We start from the raw sequence: 14079 nt of genomic DNA, 5'->3' as shown, positions 1-14079 counted from the left end.
TTCAAAAGTTAAACAGACCTAGCTCAGTGACACAATGGCTAGTGAAAGAGTCTTCACATATTTGAGACCATAAATACTACAGAGGGAGAAAAAAACTGCTAAAAAATGGTAAGTATAACTAGTATAATGGGAGGATACTAAAAAGGGGAAAAAATTGTGTGAATTTCAGAAACAGCTTCCTGGAAGTCTTCTGTGTGGTAGTTTTCAAAGTGAAGTGAGAGAAGATGGACTGCTTGGCTCATTTCAAGTTAGAGTGATGCAGCCCTAGAAAATGTAATGTAAAAGATAACCCTGCATTGGCAGGAGGTACTGGGAGGCCTCACTATCTCTAATTTTCATAATTCTGTTCTCTCTCTTGGTATCCAGTAACAGATAAACAGATTCCAATATCCTAACTTCCTTCCTTCTACAAGCACTCTCACCATATCACCTCTAGTTTCAACATGACTAAAGAATCTGGTCCTAAAACTGAAAGCATATTAGGATGCCCCATGTTCTGAAATTCCCCTAAGAAGAATCCTGAGAGGACTATCTTTATAGTAAGCATGACAGGACTGTTAAAACCCCTCCTCATATTAAAAAAACAACAGATACATCAGGTAAGAAGCAGAAAAAGTTTATACTGGATATAGACCATTTGGAAGGGTGACTCAAGAACTGCATTTGTAATTTTGCACCATACATTCTTCCTACTTTCTTCCTGAATCAGAGCAGCATGAGGAAGACTTCACTCATCTCCAGTCCTTGGCTTGAAGGTTTAAAAGTACAGGGACACAGGTCAGCATTTGAATGGTTGCTGTTTGCCTTGAACATCCTGATCAGTCAAATGATCTCTCCTTCCTTAGAGAGTGTAGTGAATATCAGTGGAAATCAGCAAATAACCCTGAAGAGAGAAAAACATTCACCAGAATGACCTTCTATTACAGATTATAGGCACTGACTTTTCTTAGTTTTGCCCCAGTGTTGGCAACGAGAGGTTTGATTTTGTGCTGGGCCAATCAGGAGCTTCAGCTGAAGTGAAAAAGACACCAAGATGATTCTGGCATGCCTTATCTGTGCCTCTCATATTCTGGGCTGCTTTGTGTTTGGGATAGGCTCTTGTATAAGTTAGGACAGCCCTAGCGGCTGCTGTGAATCTTAGGGTAGCCTTACCTCAACTGGCTTATAGCTGCTGTACAGCACAGAACAGTCAGAGTACAGAGCGCTCTGGCTGTTCCTGCCCCGGGCTCAGCCTTTGGGGAAGTAGAGGGTGGTACATAGCTGGGTACATTGGGCCTGTGCCACCCTATACTGGTGTATTCCTCCCAGGGACTGAGGTAGCCATTTTATGTTCCTTTAATGCCACCAAAGCTTCTTAAAGTTGTTGCAGTGGGGGGGGGGGGTGTCAAGTTTTGGCCCAGGGTTTGTATGATAGAATCTATTCTATTATTAAGACTTAGTAGAGCAGCCTCTTAGAGCTCATGTATATGCCACAATTTTTGCCCTTTCATGCACTGCAACTATGTGTCTGTTTGCACGAGTGGGATTTCCCAACACTTTAAAAGTCTTTCTTTTGCTCTAAACTAAAACTACTTGGATGTAGTTTAGTTTGGTTCGCTGGAAATTAAAGCTTTGTGTCCATGGATTCATTGCATGCAAACACGAAGGCACTCAAAGGCATGTAATGAGCCTCTTGTCCACCAGATGGCGCTACAACTTTTTTGTAGTTCACCCCTTGGAATTGCTTTCACTTTTGAATTGCTTCCCCCACTTTTTTTCCCTTGTGTGGTTTCCTGCTTTCACAGCTGCATGGCGCGGGGGGGCGGGGCAGGTTGGGGGTGGCAGTGCTGGACCATCTTGCTCTTCTTTGGTGCCAGCCAGGGAGCCAGCTTAATTTGTTTGAAAACTTTGTGCATGTAAACACAGGTTCAATGTTCCAAGGCTGAATTAATGTGAAAACCTAGTACGTATAAACACAGATATGATGTTCCAAAATAAAAAATTTAAATTTTATAAACCTATTTAATTTAATGAGGATTAAAACCCATGGTGTCTACAGGTGCCTGTACATATCAAAGGGACAGTGGTATACATAAACTGACTTGCATGCTAGATCTAAAGCTGATGTAGCTGTATGCGAAGGATCAGCAAATCCTTTAAAAGTGTGGAGCTGGGATCGTGGCTCCTATACGACTCCCCACTACTGACCGCCACTACACAGGTTACAGCTGTGTGGAAAGTGAAAGAGATGAAGTTTCCCTGTGTCCTGGTTGTGGTACTGAGTGCTTTGGGGCAGTTGGCATTCAGCAAATGTTAGAGTTGCCTTTGGGCTGCTCTAAGTTATATCAGTGGACTGGCACACAGAGACTTATGAACTATTTCTCTTTGTGAGTTGTATCATGTGCTACCCGCCCAAAGTATATGAAAGTATAATGTGACTAAATGTTGAGAGGAAATTGGAACTGATTGTTTAATTAATTATTTTGGGAAATTAAAAAATATATCTCAGCATCATCACACTTGCACTCTAGCATAAAATTTTAATAGTGGGTACGCATTTTGAAATCAATTAATTTAATAGATCAACATCTGATTTTAACATAATCCAGGCATTTGTGTCCGTGCTGAGGGCACTGGTTATTTCATGGTCTAGCTATCTATATTACATGTTGAAGACCAAATACTGATCTTGGTTACAAATATAATACTGTACTAATTCACTGGCATCTCATAAATTTAACTGACACCAGAATTTAAGTTAGTGTGAAAAATTCAGACAGATTGTGGCATAGAAGAGTATTTCTCCATAGACTTTTAGGAGGTTACACTTATCTCAGAGCTGAATTCAGCTGACTGAATGCAGTTGGCCATAGTGCATATGTCTGTACTACATCAGATAGTGCTAGGGAATGTTGCTGTGAAGACACTCATCCATTTGTTCCTTCTCTGCATGTACTGAGAACCAAAATATGGTTACTTGCCACTCCCTCATGTGCAGCTAGGGTCAGAGGTGATCTGGTGGCCACCTACAGGTTTATTCGAGTGCTCATCAGGATCTGGGGGAATGTCTGTTCACCAGAGTGCCCCAAGGGATGACATGATCGAATGGTCACAAACTCCGCTGTGACTGATTCAGGCTGGACATAAGGAAGAACTTCTTTACTGTCCAAGCCCCAAGGTTTGGAAAAAAACTGCCACCGGAGGCGGCTCAAGCACCCACTGTAAACGCCTTCAAGACACATTTGGATGCTTATCTTGCTGGGATCCTATGATCCCTGCTGACTTCCTACCCATGGGGCAAGGGGGTGGACTTGATCCTCCAGGGTCCCTTCCAGCCCAAATGTCTATGAAATCTATGAAATCTATTAAATAAAGATTTAGATTCTCACCTGATTAAATTCAAGAACTGGTTGAATGAACTTAGTTTGGGCCTGATTAGGAAGAGGGAATCCTTTCCTCAGTTTATCTTATAAAAGATAAGAATACATGCATTTATATGTGAACAATAAGTACTGGCTCTTGTACAGCATCTTTTTTTTTAAACAGTTAATATGCTTTACAAACACTAATCAATCACCACCTGTCCCCTGGGAAATAGATATTACCCAGATTTACAAACAGAGAAAGAGCTCTCTAGAAGAAGAGGTATGTGATCATGAAACGACTGGTGTCATAATGCATACACACAAGGGGGGTGACCTCATATTGGACAGGCAACATTAAGTCTGGCATTTCCTAACTTGTGAATGCTTGCTTTTATAACTGCAACCTTCATTTAAAGTAATAAAGTTACATTTGGGAAAAGCTAAATACTTTATAATGCAGATGGAAACACCCCCCAGAAATTCTATCGTGTGGAAATATCTTGACCCTCACTCAGGCTCCAAAGCACAAACCTCTACAGCCTGAGCTGTAAATGGGAACAGCTTGGGCGTGTCAGCCTCTATATCAGTGGTCTCCCACCTTTTTAAGGTGAAGAGCACTTTTTGAAGCAAAGGGCAATCCAGGATCTTCCGCACCCTGCACCCCTACCCCCACTGCCCTCATTGCCCCCTCCCAGCAGGTCAGTTGGGGGGGGCAGATCGAGGCCCCCATGGTGAGGAGGGAGTGGGGCAGGGGAGAGTAGGGCCCTGGCTGGCGTAGGGTCGGAGCCTGAGTGGCTCATCCAGGTGCATGGGAGGGCTTCCACTGCTGCACGCAGCCTGGCAGAGGTGCAGGGGCATGTGTCCCCACAATCTGTGTGGGACGAGGCAGCTGCTGCTGCACTTTGTGCCCTGAACCCCGCTGCAGCTCAGGGTGCAAAGCCCCGTGTGCAGTAGCAGCCCCCTTGCCCCACTCACAGATGAGTGGGGCACATGCCCCCCAGGCCTCCATCGAGGTGCATGCAGTGGCAGGAGCCCCCCATGTGCCTGTACAAGCTGCCTGGGCTCCGACCCTCCCCTGGCCTTGCCTGGCCAGGGCTCCAGTCACCCGGTGGCAGGGGGTGCAATGGGGGATTGTCCCACTCAACTGGCCTGGCCCTGGGTGGCAGGGGGTCACGTGTGTCCTGCTGCTCCTGGGCTGCGTCTCAGCCACTCCCCATGTGCATCCTACTGCTTCTGATCAAGGAGCCCCTGATGGTTGATCTTAGTCTGAGGGGGCTAGCCCCACCAGCTAGCGCCCCCCCCTCCGAATGAGATCGACTGTCAGGGACTCCCTAATTGACCAGTTGATACAAATCAACTGGTTGGTGACCACTACTCTATATGGACTAGGCACTAGAGGGAGACTAAGCACAGTCAGTGAAGGGGATCATTTCCAGGTGCTGGAGGGAAGTGTGCTTAGTGGTCATAGATCCTTCTGCCCCTCCCCCCCAATAAGCCTCTTTTTGTCCCTTTCTTCTCCTAACCATCCATCCAATCTCCCTTTACTGTGCTTTCTGGATTCATCTCTCCCATCGTCTCCCTCTTTTTATCTACCCACCCACCAATCCTCACTCTTGTACCCTTCTGCCTGATATTCCCTCTAACTCAATTCCATAACTCATATCACCCCTTCAGCTCCCTGATTCCTGCTTTACCTTTTTAGCCAGTGTTCCAGCTCCTTCTCCTCACCTGCTCTGTTCCAGGAGACCAGGTCCCCTGGCTTCTGCCATCCTCTCTCTCTATGCCATTGTTCCTACAACCTCCCTTCTTTTTGATCCTGTTCTCTTCCTCTGCTACCCACTCCATCCACTGCTATTCCCCTCACCCTTTGTCTCTTTTCACCTTTCCCCTATTATGCATCTCACCCAGACTGTTACCTCTTCTCTACACTGCCTGGACACCACCACAGGGAGCACACAGAGCACAAGAGGGAGGTGATGTGAGACAGTGACATAACAGTGAAAAACTAAAATCACATACTAAATTTTATTGCCATGTAGTCCCTGGGAATACTGGAGATCATGGCCAGTAAAGGAACAATCCTTACCATTGATTGCTGGGATTGCTCCATTCCATAATACACGAGACAGGAACTTCTCCAAAAGTGAGATCTATCATGGGGGAGAACATGGATCTGATGATCACTTCTTACAATCTATGAAATTGCCTTGGGCTCTAATCTTGGTTGGAGTTTTTAGATCAAATTTGGTAAGACAAAACCACAAGTTAAAATGATCTTTGCATTTTGAGGTACTCGGTTGAAGCCAAACAAAGCAATGGGATATTAATCTTTGTCACACAGTTTCACACAATTAATTTAGTATCCACATTTTTATTTACTTAAAATATTTGCTTGTAACTACCCTATAGGATTTTGGACAAGTCATAATTCCACACAGTTCAGCTTCCCAGTGCTAAGTGAATGTCCTCAGAATTAAACTAACCATGGGGGAAGGGGTCCAGAAGGGGGAGGTAAGGATTTTCCTTTCTTTGCTACTAAATCTGTTTCATGCTTTTTGTGACTATCATTCTTTCCCCCTCCTCTCTTTAGCTTGACAATGAGACTTTGTGCTGAACCTCAGCCTACCCCCACTACCTGTATTTTCCTCTGTGGTTTGCCCAGCAAATGTGATGCTTCTGTTACTCCTCTGCTACAATCTGGTTTTATATTATCTGGTAGTGATTGTACAACATCATATAATCCTTCAGAGGCAGTTAGCTTAGACAACATTTCTCTCTATTTTGAGTATTACAATATTACCTGAAGGAAAGGGAAGAGTAAAGCCTATATGATTATACGACAGATAAAATATTGTCTGTGTGAAACCAGAAGGAGAGATAAAGCCATCCCAGAAATAAGTAGGCTGAGACAGAAATGAATGGGGAGATTTAAGTTTCCTCTCATCTGAACCTGCCTCTTTCTGAAATTCTTGGTTTTAAGAACTTAAGTTTCCTTTGCACTGAAGTCATCAGCTTACCTCAGAAAAGTCAACACCAGAATGTGTCAGGGAGAAGTGAAATCTGAACAGAATATAATAAAGGGAATCATTATAAAGGATAAAGGTACATTGTTTTACCTGTGTACAGTTATTTTCAGAGCTATAGGCTATGTGATATCCCCTTAAAGAGATGCTTTTATTGGCATGGGCCCAGTGAAGTCCATGCTACCTCTCACAATAAAGAACAGAAATGGTTTTCCTCAGGCACAGCTTGGAATGTGCACAGGCATGTGGCCTGGGAAAAGTTTTTCCGGGGACATGAGAGCAGTTCTCCCTCCAAATTACGCTGTATAAATCCAATTGATTCATACACTCAGCTTCACCAGACACCCCCTGCCTCTCAACAACTCTGCATTCAAAATCATACAATAAAAAGTCAATTTCAGAATCCCTGGAAATTTAATAGCTATTCAGGCATCCTGGCTATGTGAGCTGGGAAGAAAAATTTCACTCTGGGGCTGTTACTCCATGTGATGGCTGAACTGCCAGTTCTTCAGAAGTTTGGTTCTGTTCAGATAAATTCCCAACGAGCCTGAGTCACTGAAGTCTCCTTCCTACATTAGCTCTCTCACAGGTTCTTAGGCCACTAACTCCCAATTCCTAAATCAGTATTCTGAAGCATTCATGACTTCCCATGATACTCTTGTTGTAAGGCATTTACTACTCCACAAGACTACTTATGAGTGCTTTCCCAGGATGCTCTGGACATTTATAACCTTAATTTCCTGTAACAATCCTCTTGAATAATCTTCTTGTGAGCTCCAAATCATAAAGTTCTACCAAAAACTCCAGTTGTTTCATAGTACTTGGGAACCAACTGTACAATGTGCTGAGCAAGTCCCCTGTGGTTCTGGTCTCTACCTACTTCTTGAAACAACAAAGCTTAATAAATTTGGCTATTGTCTTTAATGCATGAAAATGTAGGTTCTGTAGAAGCTGCCCTGATCTCTAGAATCAACTGGGTTGTTAGGTCCCAGTGAACCACTGCCCTAGAAACATTGATCACTTCCAGAAAAACAAGCACAGAAATCACAAGACATGATAAAGAAATGACTTTAAACAATCTGGGCACCATCTCATTCCTGGGTTATTGCACAATCTGAAATAAACTCACATGTAACCTAAGTAGCCTTGAGTGCTGCTTCAAGTTACAGAAGTCTCCCTATACCTGTCTGTAGCTTGTTGTACTAACCATATTGATTGTAGTGGCATGTGCCACATTGTCCCATTTGTCCTTGCCCCTTACAGTAAAGCTTGCACGGATCCATGCAGAGTTGTGTGTAGTGGCTCAATGAATGCTTGAACAGGGGAGAATTTTATGACTCCATGTGTGTGTCTACACGAGATGCTTGAAGCACAGTAGACTAATTCTATACATTAGCATGTCACGATGAAAGCCATGCCAATGTGCTAATGTGCAGTAAAATTAATCTACTGCACCTTAGCATCACATTAAAAGTGTGCTAGTGCTACCGTGCAGTAGTGCCGATCACGGTGCATTAAGTTAGTACCTGTTGTTATAGAAACTAACTTAATACACCATAATTATGGCACATTAATGAATGTGTAGATGCTCCAACGATATGGTAACAATTACCACACAGAGGTTGGAAGGGTTATGGAATCTCCCTCCCTAGTATTAGCCAAGATATAATATGTATAGTGTTTAGATTAATGAATACAATTAATAGTGTGGATAGTATGTTGTCTCCTTGAACATTTCCCCTATAGAAGGACAAAGAATCATGGAAGACAGCACCCTCAGTTGTTCTAAAAATATCATCATCTTCCATCCACAGGATCTGGGTAATGTAGCAAATAAACTAATCTCAGGGCCTCTACCTCTGCAAGAAGGAAGGTAACTGATTATCTTCTTCTCATATTGACATGAATGCACAATAGAGTCCTTTTAATAATGTTACTTCCTGACCTTTATTTTATGGACTTGGACAAAACTATCCTATGTTACCTCTTGAGAAGTAATGAGATAATCAACTTCTGTTTAGATATAGTCATGTTGGCACTGGTATTCACTGTCTGAAGAAGAGAAAATCTTGTTATCATATATACAGCATGCAATCCTATTTAGGATACAGGCACAAATATGATTTGCTTTTATAATCCAAAATGAAAGCACCCAACATTTTTATTTATGTAGATATTGAAGTAATTTTTGTGAGCTGTTCACTTTCTATCCGATATTGGGTTTGTGCCTGGTAATATAAAACACTGCCTCCATTATCAGAGTGTCATTGGCAACATTTTAAAAGGCTTGGATAACTGAGGTTTCCAGTGGCCAAAGGCACTTTTAGCGTAATGAAAAGGTCTTTGGAGATATGGCCCACTATTTTATAACAAGCAGGTTAAGAAAAAATGAGCTTCAGAAAATGGAGGCTGTAATATATTCTTTCTTTCTTTCTCTTGGAAAGACACTCTCACCCCCCTCAAAAAAGGGATTCTAAAGGTAAATTCCTCATAACCTGTACATCAAATTATTTCACAGACATGAAAATCCAATTCCTATCCAATGTAGTGGAAGTCTTCTGTGGGTATCTGTGAGCAGCACTGGTGCATCTGTTCTAGGTCACACTGACCTCTCAGATTCTCAGAAAATTTGGCAGATAGCAGTATGGAAGAGCAAACATCTTTTATCCCCTGCACAGAAGAGAGTTTTTGGTCCAGAGTACTTACTAGATTCCCTGCAAAGATGAACTGGAGGCTTGAGTTTGGCAGGACAGAAAACATCTCTAAGTAGCCAGTGACCTCTGTAGTCAAACTGCCTGTTTGCAAGCTGACGATAGGTGCTGCAGTAGATTGTAGCATCAACATCAGTGGGTGTGACATTGTATAATTCTGAACAAGCTGTAGAACCTAGAAGCAAAGAAGACTTCAAACAAGTTTATAGGCATCTCACCAAATAGGTTGTTACCAATGGATGTGTACAGAAGTTACACTTCTCGCATGATGAGGCAGCCAAAAGTGCTCTGTAGCCATAACATAACAAGTGCTCAGGCTGCAGAGCATTTAAAAATGGCAGATCATGTGAGAAATGAATCTGTGTCTGATGCAGTATCAGATGAAGGCACTCTAGGGCAGAGTGCCTTAGCAAACCTGTATACAGGTTCACATTGAGGTTTAATTTTGGGCGATTCTGCTCAAATCCTAGGGACCTTTGCGGGGCTAGGATGGTGCTTGTGGGAGAGACAGAAAAAGCTCTGTTTTCTCCCTGTTCAACTGGCCTGGGGAGGTAGGGAAGGAAGCCTACCTATGCCACGTGCCCCCCTATTTACCCCTGCTAGGTTTTTGGGGGTAGCTGGGATATACCTGCACAGCAGGGGGTGCTCTACCCCCCCCCGCAAGCTCTGGCTGTGGCAAAAAGTCAAGCCGGCCTCTGTGTGCTGTCAAGAGGCTGGGGCAGGGGTGGGGAAATGGAGCCTCCCCACTGCATGGGCCTAGATTGGCTACCCCTGCCGGGGCTTCAGGGCATGCTGGGCTGGGCCCATGAGGTAAAGGGGGCTCTGTTCTCCCTCCCCACTCCCAGATCCAGGTGCAGCAGCCATCTGTGCTCCAGGTAAGGCAGCCCCTGTGGGATCAGGGAAGGGAGCCCTCCCCACCATGTGAGCCCAACCCAGCTCCCCCCAAGACCCCAGCAGGGGTAGTTGTGGGGGGACTGCATTCCCCCCCTCCAAACCCCCAGCTGCTGTTGATAGTTGCCAGCTGGGGGGGTGGGGCTGGGGAGAGGGGTGATCTCCCCTGAGAGGCTGCTGGAGCACCTGTCTGCTGCCCAGGGCCGGTGCAGGCAAGCTCTGAGTTCCCTCCACCCAACAGGCAACTGCCCCCACTCCAACTTCCAACAGCTACTTTAACTATGGCACTTTTGTGTAAATGTCTGTATGCCTTAACATCTGTACACCCCCTATAAAAACACATGTCTTTCTGAACCTGTTAGTCTCTAAGGTGCAACCCTGCCCTTCCATTCGCCTGGCTTCAGACAAACATGGCTCACTACCATTGAGTTTATATGGAGGAACTGTCTTCAAAATATGGTACATGGTAGACAGATTATAATCAGGTGGTATGTAGGTAGTTTTATAAAAAAGATTAGCATTGTATAGTAAAAAAGATCTATTATAACTACACTGAGCCAAATAATTAAAACATTTTGTCAAGTCCTCGGTATTTTTTTGAGGTGGTTTATTAGGTCTTACATGAATATTAAGTTGAAGTAACAACTCCAAGGTTGCTCCTGAAGCTTAAATTCTAGGTAAAGGGAGTTAACATGACGCTAAATATCCTGGGAAAGTGAGGAAAAGTAATCACTCATATAAAGAAAATATAAAGCTCTACACGTATGCAGACACAGAGTCAAAATCTTTAATTTTCCTTTAATTATCATTCCTTCATATATACCTTGACTCCCTGCCTCAAAATGTATGATTTCTCTTTTATTGCTGCTATTTTCTACTGCATACAAAATGCCACAAGTGAAAGACTGAACTAAATCAAGATGGCTACCATTCTCCCTTTCATTTTTGCCTATAGAAGGGAAGCTAACTGTATTAAAGATGACATTATTTCCAAGAGGATTGAAAACAAACTACTTTCATAAAAAATGGTCAATCCTGGTCTCTATGACTAGAAAATAATACAGGACTTAGAAAGGATAAGGGGCTTGGAGTGCTGTCTGAAGAGTAATTGAGAGGAACTGAAGTGGAATGAAGGACAATGGAGAAAAGTGGGGAGCGGAGAAGACTGCAATAGGTACAGAAGAACATACAGTCCATTGCAAGAATTCAATGAAAAAGTTGTATCTGTGAGTTTGTATGTTGAAGGCATTCTTTATATTAAACTATTACCATCTAAAAAAAGGATGAAGACAGGGCAGAGTGGCACCTTAATTCAGAGCAGTAAAAGTTGTCATAAGCAACATCTTACTTCATCAGTAACAGCAGAGAGAGGTTGGAGGGGGTTATGGAATCTCACTCAATATTAGCATAGATGTTATATGTATGGAGTCTTGATTAATTAATGCATCAAATATTGTAGCACAGTATATTGTTTTGCCTTGACCATTCCCCTTCTACAAGGGCAAAAATTCATGCATGCAAGAGATGAGACTCAGTTGTTCTAAAAATGTTGTCATCTTCTTTCCACAGGATTTGAACATTGTAGCCAAAAAAAGATCTCAGGCCCCCTATACCTGCAAGGAAGAAGGGAACTGATTTTCTTATTTTTTTACTAACATGAATGCACAGCTAGACTAACAGAGTATATTATTGCTACCTCCTGTCCTGTATTACTGCTTCCAAAGTAATGAGATAGTCTGCATCTGTTTAGTCAAAGTAAAGTAAGCTGTTGCTTATGAAGCTCATGCCTCTCTGAATTATGATTGTCTATAAATTGCCACTCTCCCCTGCCTTCTCCCTGACTTCAGACTAACCCAAATAACTACCTCTTTCTGCATCTGGATGATACCATACTCAGTTTAAAAATAGTATGTTAACATTGTTCAATATTGTTTTGCAGGTTCAGTAAAAATGCTTCTGTTACATTGCAAATGAATTTCTAATCGAGTAACTTAACAGCAAGCTGAAGAGAATCTGAATAAAGTGCGGAGAATGCAGGCTGCAGGAGAGGCATTGGCAGAGGGCTGTAGATGAACACTCCCTAACACAGGAGTCTTAATCTGGACTTTCCCAACAGCAGCCACAAATCATCCCTTCTCACCAGCCCCCAGCCCTGATGATCTCACTGCCTGCTACAAACCTTAGGAGTTTGCTAGCACTCTGATGATGTCCACAGGGGGATTAGATATTGCGGTCCCTTAAAGGTTTACAAGAAAAAAAAAAAGAAACCTACCTCAGGAATGGTATTGTTAGGTGTTACTTCAGTTGGCATAAAATAAGTGGAAAACTGCAAGCAAATGGAAGATATCAGATCATCTTGCCTCATATTCACGTTCAGATTCTCTTTAAAGAAATGCACTCTGTTTATTGTCATTCATTTAATCCCCATTCTTGATTTAATGCCCTTTCCTTCTGGGAGTAGTCTTAAAGGAAGTTACAATACATTATGACAAAGGTTAGGGACAGACATTCAAAAAGCCTGACCCTGAATTGATTCAATCTTTGCAGGGTAGTCTAACCTGGCTAGGTTAAACCAGTTTATAACTGTACAGACATCCCAGACATGCAGGCACATGCCTGCAGTGGCTCAAGCTAGAAGCCGTAGAGCAGCCCTCCCTTTCCTTCCACACTGCTGAGCTGAGGGGGGTGTGGCCAGGCCCTGGCAGGTTGCTCTAATTAGGGAGACCCCCACCCCTCCATGACCAGCCAAGCAGGGAATTGATAACATGGTGTTTATTACCCCTAACTCAGTGTTTATCACTCTATTAAGAAAACAACAGAGGGATATTACCAGCTACCTGCTGATTCTGCCTTTGTCCTGTCTGCTACAGCATGGACCATAGCCAGCAAGTGGTATGCTAGCTAATGCTGAGAGATGTTTGTGTAAGGTAGATGGAACGGGGAGGGAAGGGGGGAGCCAGGCAGATGCCTGCAGTCTCTGCCAAGCTCCAGTCAGGGAGCAGAGGGGAGAGGCCAGCCCTGCTGCGGAGCAGAGAGCCCCACTCAGCTCAGATAGCATGCTGAGATGCTGGGGGAATCTGATTTAACTTTAATTAGCAAGGGGTCTGGGACCCCTTGTATAATCTGGTTTGAGCCAAATCAGTTAAATCTGATTTGGCTCAAACTACATTCAACCAGGTTTATCTCAAACTGGTTTCAGCCATCTTCAAACTGGTTTATATGCACTGAACATCTGTTCTGTTAGAGGTTTAAACCAGTTTCTAATCACTTAAACTAGTTTATGTGTAACTTCTGTCCCTAGCCAAAAAGGTTAGACACAATTGTCATTAATATGTATTAAAAAAACATGCTGGAGAAACAAAGAGAAGTACAGGTATAAATCAAATTTTAAATTCTGTTTCTAGTTTGTCCTGTAGGCTCCTATAGTTGGAAAATACCGAACCCACTAAAGACAGACCCTTTGCTGCTCTGCTTTGTGACATGGTTTGCTCAGTCAACGGACACAGCTGGTTACAAAGGCCCCTTTTAGCACCATTTCACTCCGCAAAGCCCACTCAGGAGACCTTTCTAGCACTGCCAGCAAAGCAACAGTGTTCTCAGTTTTAGCCTTCCCTGTTTTTCTCCCACTGGTGACCAACTTATCTTGTCATGGCTGCTTCCTTTTCCGTCTTTATTGCTCTCTAATGATTTATTCCAGTTCTAAGCAGAACAACGCTGTTTCTTGTAGAGCTTAGTATACCCGAATGCAGCTGTGGGCTAAAACCACACATTTTCTTCCCAAACCTTTCCCTCCCTCCCTTACTTAGTCAGGGCAAAGGAATCTGTTCAGAGAACAGCTCTCCATGGCTCTTTCTTCCACCCTCTGCATTAAGGTGAAAGAACACGATTAGTTCTGTGACATCTACCATTTCTGTACTCTGCATGGTATCAAGAAGCAACTAAGAAGTTGGCCTGAGAAACAGTCAAATGTAGAATTAATATTGTGAATGATACTTAAATCTGGTAGAAGCAAGCCATTGACATATACAAATTCCTCTGGGAAATGATCAATAAAATCCCTTTCACTGATTACTTGCATATCTGAAACATTTGTAATTCTCACACCAGCAA

The 14079-nt window shown here is 43.2% G+C and overlaps 1 protein-coding gene across 1 annotated transcript in view; it reads right to left on the bottom strand.

The window, feature by feature from the left end:
• Positions 1 to 566: 566 nt before the first annotated feature.
• BPIFC (BPI fold containing family C) overlaps positions 567 to 14079 on the bottom strand; it is a 30548-nt gene continuing 17035 nt past the window's right edge. Inside the window, exons 9-15 of the mRNA XM_090041086.1 lie at positions 12242 to 12295; positions 9074 to 9253; positions 8352 to 8419; positions 6362 to 6404; positions 5431 to 5494; positions 3369 to 3445; positions 567 to 883 (exon numbers count right to left, since the gene is read on the bottom strand). Of these exons, the coding sequence (XP_089897212.1) occupies positions 842 to 883; positions 3369 to 3445; positions 5431 to 5494; positions 6362 to 6404; positions 8352 to 8419; positions 9074 to 9253; positions 12242 to 12295 (528 nt within the window). The 3' untranslated portion in view covers positions 567 to 841. The remainder of the gene's footprint in view (positions 884 to 3368; positions 3446 to 5430; positions 5495 to 6361; positions 6405 to 8351; positions 8420 to 9073; positions 9254 to 12241; positions 12296 to 14079) is intronic.

Source organism: Crocodylus siamensis, chromosome 4, assembly GCF_052110815.1.
Source record: "Crocodylus siamensis isolate JL-2025a chromosome 4, ASM5211081v1, whole genome shotgun sequence".
In the NCBI taxonomy this organism is placed as follows: domain Eukaryota; kingdom Metazoa; phylum Chordata; order Crocodylia; family Crocodylidae; genus Crocodylus; species Crocodylus siamensis.
Note: the sequence above shows the minus strand (reverse complement) of the source record. Positions and strands in the feature narration are given on the sequence as shown.